Consider the following 18,381-nt stretch of genomic DNA (forward strand, 5'->3'; position numbering starts at 1 on the left):
TTTCTTTTTTATTGGCTGGCCATTTCCCACTGTTATGTTTCCAGATCTCCTTCAAATGTCTTTGTCCTCTCAAGGCTTCTGTACTACCACAGAGACCAGGAGACCCCCGGCCCGGCCCATTAGTAACATATCACGTAACACAGACCGACTCTTCCAGTCAAGCTCAATTTCTACACTTGTCATGTTGTTCTTCAGTTCCTATTTCATCAACGGACATTGGAACGTTTAATATTTACTCCTGTTGTGTTTTTGTCTTACCCCCGATGCTACCCACACAAACTTTGCATTTGTCGGTGAATCCCTTCAGTTCTGAACCTGCCTTTCTACACCAGATGTGGAATATAAAATAAAATCGTTAAGAGATGACAATCCAGGCAAACTGATGTGGAAGGCTCGGCCCAATGCATTAAGGGAACACACTTTAGGATGAGGGGGCTTCCAGATTTCTGACAGACTGCGGGTGTAAGACAATACTTTATCACACATTCCAAATGGTTCGGCTTTCAGATTGTGGTTTATTTTTTTTTTAGGACAGGCTGATTTTCATAATAAATGCAAAAACAGAAAAAACAAAAATTCGTAGTTAAAATGTGTCAGGATATTTAAAGAAATTAAAATTACACAGTCCACAAAAACTGAACATAAGATAATTAATGGTTCATTTTAGAACAAAAAGCATCAAGTACCATAATTAAAAGAAACAAAATACATAAACCACACAGGGAATGCTGGAGTTGACACAAAGTCACTCAATCTGCTCACAATATCAGACGTCTCCATTCAAGGTAATGTTCTTCACACCTCATAAGGCAACAACTTCACATCTGAGGCCGTCGAGCTAATGTTCCTCAGATATTAGTCTATTTCATACCCATCCGATGGGACCAACGACAGGTAATTATTACAGTTCAGCTAATGTTCCCCAAAGCCAGTGGACCACAACTTAATATTATGGTCTAGTTAATGATCTTTAGAACTTATGGTCTATTAGTTCACAAGGTTTTTAGACCACCTGGACTGTCATCTTCAGTTTCTTCCCTGCTAAGCTTTCAAAACGTATGAATGATGAGGGCCATTCAAGACAATCACAAAGCAGAATATCACAGTACCATTTGTAGAAGGCGGCCCCCCGTTTGCTAGATGAACAGTTAAGCAAGGAAAGAGACCACTTTTTGAGGATGATGTGGTTTAAGGCTCTTGACTTGTGTACGTAAAGCAGATAGCATTTCTTGTCCTACACTGTAAAAAATGTCCGTAAATTTAACGGTAAAAATTCTGTAAATGGCAAAAGTAAAATACCTTTTCTGAAAAAAAGAAAAGTTACCTTATGTTTGACGGAAAATTATCTTTGTATCTTAAACAATACTTTTCATTAGTCAAGTTCTGTAAAATCGATATTTTTCTACCTTCAAAATATGCTACATACTGTTTACTGATACATTACACTGAAAATAATCACTTTTAACTTTACAGTGTAAAACTGTTAAACAGCGAGAGTAAAATGTAAAATGCAGTTTCAGTAACACCGAAGTTTCAATATTTGCATAAGGACACGCCCCCTTTTACAGTATTGTTCCTGGTGAACCGCATGTCTTTGCACAGGAGGGAAAAAAACTTAACCACAGTTAGCCGACTTATTTTTCCCTGCATGCTGAATGTTTGTTGAGGTTATGGAAGCTGATTTATGGTGGGTTGCATTCGATAAGCTGGCACACCTGTAGGACAACATACACCACAAAAGCAAACTTTACTTCTCCACTAGAAAATGTACTGTAACTTCCTTAAACATTAATAATAATAATAATAATTAATTTTATTTATAAGGCACTTTAAATTTGTAGTAAATCTCAAAGTGCTACATAAAAGAAATTTAACAAAGACAAAACAAGATAAAAACAAAGATAAAACAACAATAATTAGTGGCATTCCTGTCCTATTTCCTAAATAGGAAAGTCTTCAGCTGTTTTTTTTTTTTAAACAGCCCACAGTCACAAGCCGTCTACTAAAGCAGATGGCCTGTTAGTAGTTTGGGATCGGCCAGGACTGAGGGGCTAATAAGAGAGGCACAAGAGAGGAAAAAAAAAAAAGGTAATTTTTTATTCCACGATAGAGTAGAGAGAAAAAAAAAAACAGTTGCTTATGTAAAAGGACGCACCAAAAAACGTATAAATAATCCTGTGACAAGACAAAAAAAAAAAAAAGAAAGATGAAAAATAGAAATTGGAAAACACAGAGGCTTTTACCCAAATATATATGTACAGTCAATTCCAGTCCATGTAAGGGCATCAGCAGCCTTAACTCTTTCAGGGCTGATGTTGACTTTTGTCAAAAGGAGGAGTTGATGATGGTAATCAACTGTACACTGTGAAAAACCAACCGTTATGTTTTAGTTGGTCTCTTGTTGCTAGATGGAAAGTTAGCTTCATTGGGTTGACCAAGATTTCCTACGCTCGTGTGAGTAGCAAGGTGCAAACAGCAGCAAAAATGGCACGGACATCTGGCAAGTGATCAAAATGATTGCATAATGCAAACTACTGCATAGATGACGTTTTGCCTATTATCTCTGAACTGGACTATGACTTTCGATACAAGTGATCAAAAATGAATGTGAGGTTCCAGCTTCAGTTGACTGGCCCCCAGCTAATCATGGTGCTGAACGGGTTCATGTAGCTGATGTACCTATGGCAATGTTCGCCATGGAGAAGTGCCACTTAACAATGATAAGAGGTAGAAACTACATTGCAATGCACTGTGACCATGATCATTGTTGCTGCTGCCCCAGCCACGTGAAGACAGCTTGGCAGCAAGCCTGCTGCACATTCTTGTCAAACTGGCTGCCACAGCATGCGGCAACAGATGTTTTATCTTGATTTCTGTGTGAAACCATTGCTTTTCAGAAACTGTTTTTTGAAAAAATATTCAGCCCTCAAAGAGTTAAAATAAAGCAAAACTGGACCTGTTTCAGTCCGGGTCAAAAGTACAACTCCTCAAAAAAAAAAAAAAATCTCAGGAGCCGTTTTTGGTCCTCAGGAGCCTAACACACTCCTTTACATCAACCAGCAGCTCAGCCACCAGGCACCTATCAAGTCTGGCGTGCCTCACACTACCTAACCCTTCTTAATTCTCTCCGAATGATCGTTCCCCCATCTTGCAGCCACAACTGTACTTATAAAGCCTTTTCCATTACCAGGGTTTGCTTGCCTAAACATAAGGAGATACCATTTCAGGCCTGCCGGGGAAATCCTAAATTTCAAGTATAAATCAAAATATCAGACAAAAAAATATACATAATAAAACACTAAACAACAAAAACATTTATACCTGACCTCGAGGTTACTGAGATACAAACAGAAACATCATGGTACATGTACACTACTACTAATCCAACATGGACTCCCCCTATAGCTGTCTTTTGACCTTCCCAGGCACCCGTGGCTGCATTTAGCTTTGGCGCCACATTTAAAACACCGCTTGGTAAAATTCGTATGTTACGCGCAAAGCTTGCAGACGAAAAACGGTGAAACATCCAAAAGAAAAAGAAAAAAACACAAAACAAACGACCTGATGGCAAGTCCAAGAACCTTGTTAAAGTAAAACAAAATGTTTTCTTTTTTTTTTCCCGTTGTAAACTCGCTGGTATATTGCTCATTGCGGTTCATACCTAAAACTTATTGAGAGTCTTGCCCCAGTATCTATCTGTACTAGAGTGTATCAGCATCACGGTGAGGCCATAACATCACACCCACAGTCTGCTGTGTTCTCAGGTTCTCGTTCCTGGAGCAGTGACTGCAAAGGCTGGGTCACCCATTGTATGAAGTTTGGTCATAGGGGGGCGAAGGTAGTAGGTATTTGAAAAATGGAGCTTTCTTGTAGTGGATTGTAATATAAGGAGTTCCTTAAGATATTGTGGAACATTTCCAAGAATACACTGATGAGTGAGCAAACAGAGTTTGTACTCAATACGGAGGTGAACAGGTAGCCAATGAAGTGACCGAAGGCTTGGTGAAATATGTCTAACAAGCAAGACATCTAACCCTAACTAACCCTAACTCTTTTCAATGTGTATACAGTAGTTAAATGATGCATGTTTGCCATTGGTTGTTGTTACTTTACTGATGCACACAGTGTGCTGGTGTTTGATTCTGACAGTATTTTCTGTTCTGTTTATTGATTGGCATATTTAATACAGTGCATGGATTTCAGGTTATGGCTAAATGTTCACTTCTATTGGAATGTGTTGTAAAGAAAAAACAGTTATTTACTACAAAGTTATACTGTAGACCTCAAAATATTGTTACCTTCTTTTTAACAGTAAAATCCTTAGCTGCCAGTACTTTACCGTAAATTCAACATTTTTGTTTTTAACAGTGTGTTTTCAAGAAAAACACGCAAGTTTAACCAGTTTTTTTGGCCTTAAAGCCAACGTGAAATGAGCATACAAAGTAGACCTGAAAAGCTTTGAGAACTTCAATGCTCATGCAAAAGGGTGTATGCAACTTTTTTAAGACAACTCACAATTACCCACACATTACCATGCAGACCACAGCAACCTTCAGTCTCCTCTATGTGTGCATACAACTCACCAACCCCACCACTTGGTACAAACGGAGTTTAAAAAGTGTAGAATGAGCAAGAGCGCACATGAAGAACTTACATAAGCTATCAAAAAACACAAAAATGATAAAAAGAGAAGCAAGCAGGTATTCTGCAGGCAGCATGCTTACCAGGACAGTATGCATCCAGCTCGGAGATCTTTGCAGGAAAGGTTGTGAGGGTTGGAATGAGCTCAGACTCTGGTATTCGGGGGCTTTCTACAAACTTTGCCTTCCGCAGCGGGGCTGGGAGAAGAGACAGAAACACGTACACACACCAACACACAGACCAGGACAGAAGGACAGAGAGAAAGAGAGGGACAGAGAGACAGCAAGAGAAACAAAAGGAAAGAGAGAGGGGTCATGAGCCAGAGGAGATGCAGGGAGCACATGGGAGACATTTAACTTTCAGCGCATGGTGCCTCTCTAACTTGGAGGGCTTAATAAGCACTGGATCTAACACAAGGCTAGATGCTACATAACAGCTTTAATTAACTGCTCTACCTAAAAAGGACACTATGGCATCATCACCCAGAAGCTCCCAAATCTAGTTCAGTGTTGGCTGCACCTAATGATGGACACGTGTTGTGGGTAAAGTATGCCTCATATTTCACATAAAAATGCCCACTCGCGTACGTTTACTGTCAAATATATAAAATGGCAAAATGACAAGCAGGTAAAATACAGGAATGGAGCACAAATGACGTGCAGGGTAAAGGAGCAGATTATTCACCTTCTGCACCGTCAATACTTATCATCACTCCGCTGACATTTCTTCACATAGCACTTAACAGGCAGCTTCATGGAAATTTCCCTTTTAAACAGAAGGGCAAGCTTCATTCTTGGATTATGACTGTCAGTAGCTGCCACATTCTCCTGGTGCGGCTGTCCCGACACTTTACAAAAATGAACACTGCACTTTACAGAATGAGTTGAAAATGCTGAAATTCTAGAATTTCATAAATATTGCAGAATGTGTACAATGGGGATTTTCATAACAGTTTTTGCTGTGGACAAAAGAAAGATAAATAAATAGAGCTATAGGTATTGCAAAGTCTTTCTGAAGAGATTTCTCACTACCCTCAAGATGGTCTGAAATATTAAATTTGGAATTTTCGTACTGGCATTTAGTCAAATCATCAGCACACCTTTGCCTAGTTGGTGGCGGCTGGTTCTGTGCCTCTGGCCTGTGTTTTTGTGCACGAGGCTCCCTCTGTGACTGTGCGTCTGTCTGAACACCACCATTCATCCCCAGAGTGTTCATGCTGGAACATTCTGGACATTGTTTTGCATCTGAATATGGCACAAGTGTTTAGGCGGCACGCCATTATGTGGATGTTTGTGAACCGCTGTCTCATACGTGTAATGGGAATAAGGTCTGTCGTCAACACCACCTTCTGTGCATTCCTAAAAGTACAGGAGAGAGAAGATGAAATGTTGTAAGCAGCCTCCTTCGCTCTGCTATGCACTAAACTAGGTTAAAGGGGTGCCACAGAGCTCTGAACAGTGATTTATCACATCTGCAGGGACATCAGTGTCCTCCTTTCACAGAGCACAGTAATGCGGAGGCGCCACATTCCGCACAGCACCTCGTCAAAAGAGAGAGCAAACTCTGTGCGTCAGGATCTAAGCTTGGAAAAGAAAGGAGGGCTCCAGCCAGGACCGCTCCTGATGGCTGAAATCTTGTCAAAGCCTCCGCTTTCAGATCTGTGGATGGATGGATAAGAATATTTTGGAAATATTTCACAGATGGAAAGTCATTAATCTGACATCTCACAATACAAAAGAGAAGAAAAGAATATATTACTGACTGCTAATAGAAAGGAACGCACTGGAAACCCATCTTCTGATTGCATCCTGGAAGGACATATCATCTTTAATATTTAATATCAGGTGAACGTGCTATACGGCTGAAGGCGGATGCAGAACTCGATCACAGTGTTGGCTGTATGACTTGAGAATGTCCACACTAACGGAACCACAGACGGAGCACTCAAGACAACACAATCAGTGCTCGTGGCCTCGCCTTCTTTTTTACTGTTTTATATTTTTGATAGTTTGTCTAATAATTATTGGCAGGGCAACCATTATAGCCTGATCTAATAGATGCATTTCCCGTTAACTATTGTAAAATTCTCAAGATAAGTCATCATGTTCATTTTCTTGATCAAGTGCGCCCTGCAATGAACTGGCATCCCATCAAGTTTTGGTTCCATTCTTTTACCACACACTTGAAGAGATATAAGAACCAGAATTAGACAAAGAAAGGTAAAGAAAATAAATAACATCTGTCTTCATACCTTACAAACCTGGGAATGACTTCCATAACGATACAAGCTTAGCCTCCCTTGACTTTTCCTCCACCCAAGAGCAGTGCGACATACAGTAACACAATCTCTATATATAGTTCACTAAGGCAAGACAACCATGGAAAGCACGCCGGAAGGGGCGTGGACTCACTGAGCCGCCGACAAGTAAGACACCTATGGCGCACGCAGAAGGAGCCACGCCCACCAACTCCTGGCACCTCCGAGCCATGTTGACTGTTCATAGGGGCATGTTTCTCGCGGAGGTGAGTCGCCATATGCAGCGTGTGAAACGGTTTGCGAGGGGTATCCCATGGGATCCTCAAAACAATCCTTTACAACTGAGGTTAAAACACAATGAAGTAAGTAGTCTTTAAAAAACGAGTTTTTGGTTACGACACACGACCGCGTGCACCATAGAAAACTGTTTTACTGTGTTGGTTCATTCCGTGCATTGTTACAATGTTGCTTTTCTTGCTGATTTATTACATTACCGATTTTTCAAATGTTAATTTTCTCCCCGTGCTTAAAAATCATTAAAAAACCGGCCTGATTATGCGGCGTATGGTACGCCGCGGGTTGGCTAGTTTATTCTATTTGACTTCTTCATCGCTTCTGTCCACTGTCAGGACATGGACACTGAACAAGGTGTGCCTTTCTATATTCTCAATGTGCATTCAAATCACATTTTTTCTCTTTCTATTTCTAATACTTTACATTTAATGCCATAAATCAGCCTGTTGCCCAAGGTCTGAAGTGTGCCACTGTGATCTGTGTTGTTTATTCTACAGTGTGGTATTTTACTTAGAATGGGTAAGTAAGGCCTTGACTTCTTACAGCTGAAATGATCTAAACTATACAAACCAGCTGACAGGGAGAAAAAACTTCACCGCCATTTAGGTAACCTGACAGAGAGATGGGAAGAGACAAGAAGAGACAACTCAGGCAGGTTATTAAGAGGCAGTAGGTGCACCCTGTGGTCTGACAGTCAGCTTATGGTCAACAGTTACTTTGTGCGATTTCCAAAAGACTGTAGCCCATGTTTGAAAATTACTTGTTTTTATTTAAGAACCAAAGGCTATGAGAAAAGTATAAGGCTCTGGGAACTGCACTTAACATTAGAGCTCACCTACTGATGGACGGAAGTCCTCGCTACTGCCCATTACTAGGAAACATGCCTCCTACATTCCAGAAGTGGCCAGAGCCACCTGCAGGAACCCCACGACTGCACACTTTTGCCAGGAGTTCTCCTTCGAAAATTGTATTATATTAAAAGAAGCTAAGTGTATCATGTTGGGATCACCGCCATACCACTAGAGAAGGACATAGTATATTATATGCATTGTCACAGAGGGGACTGGGCGGTCTCATGGTCTGGAATCCCTGCAGATTTTATTTTTTTTCTCCAGCCGTCTGGAGTTTGTTTTTGTTTTTTCTGTCCACCCTGGCCATCGGACCCTACTCTTATTCTATGTTAATTAATGTTGACTTATTTTCTTTTCTTACTGTGTCTTTTATTTTTCTATGCTTCATTATGTAAAGCACTTTGAGCTACAATTTTTTTGTATGAAAATGTGCTATAGAAATAAAAGTTGTTGTTGTTGTTGTCACCCACATGCGATTGGGAGACAGCTGAAAGGCCTTAAGAATAGGACTACCACGCCAGACCAGGGGGTGGCGAGCTACACTAACACTCTTTATCAATCTTCTGCAGACCATCAACAGGAAATCTCGCTAGGTCCCGGTGCCACGGATGAAGTCACTTCCTGCCTCAAAGACATCACTTCTGGTTAGGGTTAGAATTAGGGTTAGACTTTCTCTTGTGGGCTTTAAAGCCTCCATTTTTTTCATTTTACAATCAGTTCTGTTCTGGACTCAAACAGGTGAACATCACAACCAATTCAACCCATCTGCAGCCAAGGCTTCAAGGTTTGTGGTCTGCTTTTGTGACAACATATATAAAAAACACAAAGACATTGCTCAAGTCTGAACTCTGCCCAGGCCCATCTATAATGATTCAGTTGATTCTAAATTATTGACACTTCCACCTAATATGTTCTGCATATTTAACCAGTTTGTTATTTATTACTTTATCAGGATCATTTATGTGCCTTAAACAGAGCGGCGTCTCCAGTATTGATACTTGAGCTGGTAGCCACTTTCAACATCTTCTAATTCTGGAAATGTGTCCTGTCCCATAACCCTCTACCTTCCTGTGTATTAGCCAAATTTGTACCAATCTACATAATCACAATCTTCTAGTGTACTTTTCCAAAGCCCTTTGAAAACTGAGATAATCATATGCATATTTCTGATCAAATGCTTTTGCACGGTCCTAACGGAATTCCAGAACATTATTATAAAACAATTTCTCATCTAAACTCATGCTGACTGTTAATTTTTCTATAATAACCGCTTCCCTGCTAATAACAGCTATGAATTTACCCATGATGCACATTAAACATACAGGCCTGCAGTATACTTACTTAGACCAGCTTAGTCTCTTGTTTATACAATGGGACAACAGATGATTCCTAGTTTAGCTGCAGGTGCCAATACCCCTGGGGCCTTTCTATTTATCGGAATCACAATTATCACGGGGAACCAGTTTTTAAAGTGCATGTTAACCTGTCTCCATCTAGTGGCCAGTTGGTGAAGAAAACTTAACAGGACCACAAACCTTCAGACAGCACCACCCCCAAGTACGCTCTCGAGACACATCCTGGGTCTGGAGTATGGCAGGAGGCCCCACAAATGTATCAGATCATAAGGACTATACATTTTGGCTGACCTGACAGCACCTGAAAATCCCTAGAAGGAAGAAAACTGTTTGTAAGGGTAGGGTGCTCCAGCTTGGCCAATCCAGTTGTAACACCCAACTACAGAAGGATAAACAGACAAAGTTTACATTAGTGAACTTAGCAAATACCTATGTAGCTAAAAGACTTGGACTTGAACATGCTATGTGAGGATTCCATCACTTTATTTACACTGACTATTTTCTAATGCAGAAGTCATCAATGTCTTTTAAAGCACTGAGAAAATATTTATCTAGAGTAAAAGATGTGTTACATTTGTCACAAATGCTTCAAAAGTTTAAGAAAATGAGTATGAAATGTAGACATTAGAGGGAACTCTTTCCCTGACATACCACTGAATATGAAGAAAACGGTGCTGTGAAGTCCCACTTGCTTAAAATGCAACCTACACCAGAATGACGTAGATGGCGTCACAAGAAGAATACATGATTATTGTTCCTGAAATTATTCATGAGTTGGCTGAACAGAAGCCTTTTCCTCAGAGATCTTTTGTTAGACCGACAGTATCTGCCCTTGAGCAGCCATGACGGGCGTGAGGCCAGACAGTCTGCTTTTGTCTTACATAGAGACTCACCCTAACCTTTACTAAAGATGTGGACACATTAACACAGTATTGTTAGTCATATACAACAACATAAACAAGATGATGAGCAGCCAGTTAACTAAAGGACAGGGTCCCTGAAGAGGATAATCAACTGAGGACCACTAAGGAAAACCCAGCATGCACTTTTGTGTGGAGCCAAACCAATTAGAGGACAGGACAGGTACAGACACGGAAGCAGACTTACCCAGAATGTACTGCTATCACACCACTGCCCCGAGAACAAGACGAGCACAGAGGAGGAAAGATGCCTGCTGGGGAATGTTGAGGGTCATACACCAGCAAAACATTAACTCCCCAGAGTAAAGCGTGACATTTAGCTAAACAGCAAGTCTAAAATAGCTCCAACAGCAGCGTAGTGATGGATTGCTCCAGGACCTCCTGACACTTCCATATACAGTAGTTAATGAGTCCAGAAACATGTAAATAACTGTGTATAATAGCAGTGATAAACACAAAGCCTGCTGGTATAGCAGCAAGCTACTCCCAGACCTTCTAGACTCGTATGCTCCAATGTCCTGATCTTAGGACACCAGGCACTAAATATTTACACAAGGCAGCATCTTTCATGAATGCAAGAAAGGAGAAAATCCATATAATTGGGGGAGATTCAACTGCTGACATCTGTCGGGATGACCTTTTTATTTTATTTCATCAGTAAACAGTATTTACACAACAGTGTTAGGTAAGAGAGGGGAGAATCACAGCAATTTATATTTTTTCAGCAAAAGAGAAGGATGGAATATATTTTTGTCAGTGGTGGTAGCGGTGCTCCATGATTAACAACGTCTTTAACTTATTCTGTGCTGTGTCACGTCTTTCATAGCAGCGTTGTCCTGCTTATATGGTCTCGGTGTGTCTGTGTAAATATTGTCCCCTGGAAACAAAGACGGAAACATAACGGTGTGGAACCGTGGTCCCTCGTGATAATTTGCCATGCCACTCCCATCAATTGTATCCGGCTCATTACTAATGAAACGTAAGGACGAATAAGAAGAAAGGGTCCATTTACTACACTGACACTTCATTGCAGAGCCAAGAGAGAGCACCGATCCAGATCACCTACACCTTTGCCTACTTGCCGCTTTCAGCGCCAGACAGTCACAACTTCACCGTCGACAACGCAAAACCCTGGTGGTTCTGGATTATGCCGACATGCCGAGGATGGGTGCGGTGAGACCATTTCTTGACGTTTGGAAGAGGAGAAGGCCATCAATTGCATTTGTGTATAATTGCCGTAGGAGACTTTTCCAGCTGAATAAGGTTCACAGTCACCATTCATGTTCCATTTAATCTTCTGGACTTTCATGTCCGGTTTGTGTTTCTTTGTGTCTTATTTGTTTCATGTTCAGTGTGGGCTCAAGGGAGGGTTTGTGTCATATATTAGCTTTTTATTATTATATTCCGCTGGTCACTTTTGGGGTTGTGGATGATTGTGGGAGCTTTAGAGGGAGAGAAATATATATTGTTTTGTTAGTTGTTTCTCATCACTATTATATATATATACACATTATTATTTCACAAACGGTTTGCTTTATGATTATTTAACTGTCGATTTGGGAAGTTTATTTGGAAGAAGTACAGCTTGTCGGGTTCTAACGTTCCTCAGCTTGCCAGGCCGCGGGTCTCGGCGGTGTAGCTGCCGTTCCGGGTGAGTGGGTCGGCCGTTACAAGGTGAATTCAAAATAAGCAAAATAACAGAGGAAAATGTAAGCAATAAATAAATATAAACATACACAATCAAGAAAACACACTAAACCTGGATACTACTACAATCTACTACTGTCCCCTAAACCTTCACAAAACTTAGTTTACTTCACTATCGTGGGAGCAAATTGCCAGTGTTACTAACATTAATTAAGGAGCTGCTGTGAAACGGCCACATCCAAAGGAAGCTCTCCAGTTTCATAGTCTGTCCGGATTTGATACAAACCTCAAATAGCGACCCTTAACAAATTAAACAAACTTCCACAACTGCATGTGAAATTTCTCAGGGCACCCATGACACACCAGAGATCTTCAAGTCCTAACCTCTTTGATTTGGTTATGGATGTAGTGACTCGTGGGATAAAAGATCAATTCCCCTGATTCATGCTTTTTGCTGATGACATGGTGTGGTGTTTAGCACCATAAATTAGGAAGTGGGAAGAAGGCTGGAAAAATGGAGAAGGGCTTTGGAAGATAAATAAGAAAACAGCATATCTGACGGAGAATTGGATGCTGAGATAACCCATTGAGTACAGTGTAGATGACACAATTGGAAGAGGTTATCAGGTATATTGCGTGATCATGGAATTAAGGTGAAGGTCAAAGGAAAGATTTTTTAAGACAGTGGTAGGACCAGCAATTATGTATGGAGCCGAGGACATGGGCAGTAAAGGAGTGCAGGAGAAGTTAGACGTGACGGAAATGAGAATGTTGAGATGGATGTGTGGAGTTACCAAAAAGTTACAAAAAAGGACTAAATAAGAAATCAGAGGTCCAACAAAAGAAGGAGAGATAGAGTACCGTATATACTCACATATAAGTCGGGTCATGAAACCTGAAAAAATCGATCATAAAATCAGACCCCGAATTATACGCCTGTTCAAAAATACGGCACTTAATTTTATTTTATTATATCTTCTTGCCTCCTCCAATCTCACACCAGTTTCTCAGGCACATTGAATTTTGCTGCAGTAGCGCAGTTCCCAATTTCTTTCGCCACTTCAATGACTTCTAATTTCAAACCAGCTTCATATTTACTTCTGATCGGAAGCTCCATTGTAGATAAGGGATGCTCTTACGATAAAGGTGAATGAGGGTGTGAGATACAAAGAACACAAAAAAGTGCAAACGTCGCTTCGGAATAGTTTGGGTATCACCGTGTGGTCATGTAGGCACAATACATAAAAAAAAAAAAAGGCTGTGTGCTCCGTGGTTACTCTCTCAGGTGGCCGTTAGCATATCAGAATCTCTTGGACCAATAGCCTGAGATTTCCGTATTCGACTTATACAACCGACATTATAAAATACCGGAAATTATACTGTAAAATCAAGCCCCAACTTTTACATGGGAGAACTCAAACGCAAGTATATACAGTAGCTAAAAAAAAATAAGTTCAGGAAAGTAGGATGACGTGATATGGACAAGGAAGTCCAAAGAGGAGGTGGATGGATAAAGTAAAAAAGGAGACCTGAAAAGGAAGGGTGCAAGAACGGGCTTTATGGATACATGTGAGCAGGCACATCAGTGCCACATAAAAGTGGGAAAAGGTAAAGAGAATGAAGAGTACCCATAAGCTGAAGCATCCTTGCCCAAGTTTTTTTTTTATGATGAATTTATTTGTATTTAAATCAGTATACTATTAGCAGGGCATGATGTTTTGCATAGCTGACGTAATGTCTTTATTCAAATACAAAGTCATGACGACAGAGCAAGCTTGTCATCATTTCTTTAGGATTTAGCCAGTAACTTGTGGCAAGGAAGGAAGTCTGCCAGTTGGCGAAGAAATACCCAACAAAACGTCACCCTTTAACATTCACTCCATCCTGTTTCTGATCCTCCAGTGTTCGAACAAGCCACAATGCCACCTACAAGACCTACTGCTCTTTCTGACCTCTCTGGTATCTAACATGAAGCACACATGCTGTGAGGACGTTTTCTAAATATGCAGGATACTGACAAATTAATTCATGCTTATTTGTAACAGGAGTACCTATTGCAATGTGTTACTTACTGTCTGTTCATATTATAATTTATACAATTTCCAGCTAATTAAAAAAGCTGCAGCAAGAATTATTACAAGACCCAGAAAGAACTAACACCTGTTCTCACATCCTTACTGGCTCCCACTTAGGCTTAATCTTGATTTCAAAATCCTTCATCTAAACTTTCCAGTACTTGCACATCAGAGCACACATTAAGTTCTAAAGATGCCGGCCTACTTAATATTCCAAGGATTAACAAAATAACAGTAGGAGATCGAGATTTTAGCTACAGGGTCACAAGGCTGTGGAATGATCTGCCTGCTAATCTAAAAGATGCCCCTTCAGCCTCAGCGTTTAAATCCAGGCGGAAGAATTACGACTTTAGTCCAGCACACCCTGATTAGAGCTGCTGATTAGCTGTGCATGCTGCATTCGTGCTTGTTAGTCATTTGTATGGAAATACAGTACAAGTAATACGAGGGTGAGTCAAGGTAAAGTTAGAAAATGGGATTTATTAGAAAATGGAATAAACCTTAGCAAATCTGAGAATGTCATTTCTCACTGTAGTCTCCACCCTTCTCAATGCACTTACGTCACCTGCCTGGAAATGCCTGGATTCTATCGGAATAAAAGGTTCAGTCCTGTCCTTGCCATCACTTGTGCACCTGAGTTATTGTTGAACACTACATGCCGAGGGTTACTACAGTCACTAGTGGAAGTTACTGTGACTTGCTGGAGACCAATGTGAAGCCTGCTATTTGATCCAAGTGGCGGGGACTGCAAGACAATGACACACAATGCTAAGAACACCAAGGCTTGTCTGGAGAAACTGAAGATTGAGGTATTTCCACATCCTCTTTATTCACCATATTTGGCACCGTGTAATTTCTACCCTTTTGGACTATTAAAAAAAAACATCTGGGTGGTCGTTGATTCAAGACAGACAATGACATGAAGAAAGCAGTGCACGAGTGAGTGGTGGTGAGGACGACACAAAACCTAAGAATAAAATAATTGAAACACAAAGTTAGAAAGGCCAATATAAGACTGTGATGTACACAATGCTCTAACATATCACCGTAAGGAGCATGCCTCTTGAGGAATGCAGACATTTCGACACCAGGAAGACGGGATGCTTGAGCTGTGGCAAGCTTGCTGGTCCACGATTTTTCTTGTTAGACCGACAGTATCTGCCCTTGAGCAGCCATGATGACAGGCATGAGGCCTGACAGTCTGTTTTTGTCTTACATAGAGACTCACCCTAACCTTTGCTAAAGATGTGGAGACATTAACACAGTATTCTTAGTCATATACAACAACATAAACAAGATGATGAGCAGCCAGTTAACTACTGGGTCCCTAAATTGTATTAATTTCCACTTGCACAGTGATGCCAGGAAACTGTCTTGATGCATTGCCTAAAATGATTAACAGTAAACCGATCTAAATTTAAAAATCAAAATTTTGAAATGTCGAGTAACTATATCTTTATTTCTTTCATTGGACTGTAATGAAAACCTACATTTTTATTTTCATCCCTGTTTCAGCTGGAAAAGGGCTGCTGTTGCAGCAGCTAGAAGGCTGAAGGCCACTGCAGTACACAAATGCACAAGATGAGCCGGTTACATAAACCCAGCTGAACAACCGACTGCCAACACCAAAGGAATGTGCAGACGTGAGTGCAGGTGCCGCTTTGCTGATGTACTCTCTGTCACAGGATCAGAGCCGTAGGCCGCTGGAGGATACTCCCATCTGAAAGATTCTAGTGACAGCTGGCAGAAGCAGGCATTCGGATTAGTGCATCATTAAGTTACTGAAAATTACAAAAAAAAAAAAAAAACTTTCAGGCTTTAATGCCTGTAAAGAGGCTAAAATCTACTGGACCTCCATAATTAATTACCAGTACAGAGTGGCTCTGTTTTTGCTAAACTGAACATTACTATTTCTGCAACTTTATCTGCCCTGCAGTCGTATCCTGTTCTCCGTCAGTGACCTGCTGCATTGGCTCTCTACTGTCAGATCCGGTCAAACATCACAAAGCTGCAATGTTTCTTTCCTAAAGTCTGTCAGATATCAATGGCCTGCAGCGTCCCAATCCTAAAGTATCCTGAATAGTCTACTGTGTTTACCCCTATAATCAGAGCTCAGTTTCCCACAACCCTCGCCTCCTTTAAGCCTGATCCTGCCAGATGTTAACAAGGTGCAGCTTCACCTCCCTGCAGTAAGCGCACGTCGAGCTTTTAGGACTTGCACAATTACTTCGCTGTAGTTTAATTGCGACACGCATCCTTTGGTCTGCTGAGTGAACTCGGCGGCTGCGGCTGGATCTTGTCAGATTTCAGTTGTACGTAACATGTCTTTCACACAGTCTGATCCCAGCTCATCTCAGTATTCTTTTACCGTTGACTCATTAGAATGCAATACCAACAAATAGCAACATTAGGGATGAACGCTTCAAAAAAAAACTTACTAGCATGTGCTTCGCTATTGTACACGAAGAAAAAGTCTCTTAATGAGGTTGAGGGAGGCTGATGTGTTTGCTGCATCTCCACAGTAGAGTTTGGACAGAAAATGAAGCGGACTTTGATGTTGACAAGTGATCACAGGTGTGGTGGACGGCTCCATGCTGGGAGCACCGGGGGAGCAATTACCAGCAGAGCATTACCTACCCCGGACCCTTAGATGGCAGCCCCCCTGGGATGCAGCAGTTTCTCGGACTCCCAAAGAGCTTCATGGGAGTTGGAGTTTGGTACAGCCCTGTTGGCCGCTACAACTACTGCTGAGCCACACCTGGAAGTGCTGCTGGAAACACATCATCAGACACCTAGGGCTACTTCCGGGTACATAAGGGGCCAGCAGACACTACACCGGGAGTCGGGAGGAGGAAGACTAAGCTTGCTGAGGAGGAGTGGAGAAGAAAAGAAGGACTAACAGAAAAGAAAGTGAGACACAAAGAGAGAAGGAAAAGAAAGCAAAGAAATTGTGAACTGAATCCGGAGTGCTTTGGGACTTGTGTGTGTCCTGGTGTCCGTCTGTGATCCGGGCTGGAATGTTCACACAGGCTAACAGTTTGCTGCTTTTAATAACAGACCATGGAGAGCTCACAAGCTGTGTTTTAAAACAAGAAACAAATAAAAAGACTCAAGTACTGGTGTCCTCCCTCCCACACCTGAATTCTGAACTACTGAGCAACTCTGCTTTTAAAAGCAACAATTTTACAGAAAGACCCACCGATTACAACAACTCATTCATCAGTGTAGGACAAAGTGGCTGTTGGCTCTTCTGCTAGGTTTTACGGGCACACCAGAAAGAAGATTTAACGTGGATGCAGGCATCCCAACTGCGCCCCCCATACCCCCGGGGACCAGGATCTGCATGGACTTCATCTGATAACACAGGTGTAAACCAGAGATGCACTGACATCGTCCAGAGGCCCCCACTGTAGGCTTCTTGAGCCACAATGTAGAAAATTGACTCAAGCAAGAACAAAGAGTTCTAAATCAATGAATGTTAGCTCTGATGGACAGAAGAACTCGCTTAGGAGGACACAGTGATTTTGGAACAAATCCGGAGATGCTACACATTCCTTTAAAACTAGTTACACTCATACCATCTGTGGAATGAGGTGACGTTCTCTGCTAGCTCTCTTGAGAGAACCCATATGAGAGTTCTGCTCTCACTCTCCAAAATGACTGGAAACCTCTAAGAACTGCTCTCTCTGAAAGTTCAAGTGGATTAGAAATCATCTCATCTCTCTGCCAAGCCAAGCTGTAGGCCAGTGGGCTGAAAAGGCTGAGAAGTCACCATCACTTCCAGCAAGGAAATGCGTTTAGACTCCGGTGCCGGAAAGAGTTGCAGATGACACAGAAAAAAAGTGCAGCTGAAAGAAGCACTGCACACCACAAAGGATCGTGCAGCAGAGAGAATCCTCCACTGAAAGCCGGAGCAGTAAAAACTCCACACAATACTGGGCATCATCTTTAAAGACTTGGTATTGTAAAACTATTTAACTGTGCCAGGCTAAATTAGAACTCTAAATAGCAAGGAAGTAGCCAGTCTCATCTGTGTTACATGTTTGAATGTGTAGTTTGTCTGCGTTCTGTCTTATGTGTCTCAATTCATAATGGTATGAATGTGTTTGTTTCATTTTTAAAATGAAGTGGGATTCAGTTGATACATATCTAACGGCCAGAAACCACGTGCAACAGAGAAAGGCAAGGTAAATAAAGTAGGAGCCTTACCAAATTAATTGATTAATTACTGGTATTGCCGAAGGTGAAACAGATAATTAATTAGCCCAGTTAAAATTCATCACTCCATTTCCAACATTTACTGGCATCCCTCTGGGTGGACACAATAAATCACACTCCTAA

At 41.3% G+C, this 18,381-nt stretch overlaps 1 protein-coding gene across 8 annotated transcripts in view; it reads right to left on the reverse strand.

Moving 5' to 3' along the window:
• Positions 1 to 18,381, reverse strand: part of LOC120517328 (protein TANC2) — a 434,594-nt gene that overhangs the window by 105,014 nt on the left and 311,199 nt on the right. For 4 of the 8 annotated variants that reach the window (XM_039739552.1, XM_039739549.1, XM_039739548.1 and 1 more), the window contains one exon: positions 4,725 to 4,838. The exons of the other annotated variants lie outside the window; for them this stretch is intronic. In XM_039739552.1, coding sequence (XP_039595486.1) covers positions 4,725 to 4,838 — 114 coding nt within the window. The remainder of the gene's footprint in view (positions 1 to 4,724; positions 4,839 to 18,381) is intronic. 8 annotated transcript variants of the gene reach the window in all.

The sequence above is a fragment of the Polypterus senegalus genome, chromosome 17, assembly GCF_016835505.1.
Source record: "Polypterus senegalus isolate Bchr_013 chromosome 17, ASM1683550v1, whole genome shotgun sequence".
Classification (NCBI taxonomy): Eukaryota; Metazoa; Chordata; class Cladistia; order Polypteriformes; family Polypteridae; genus Polypterus; species Polypterus senegalus.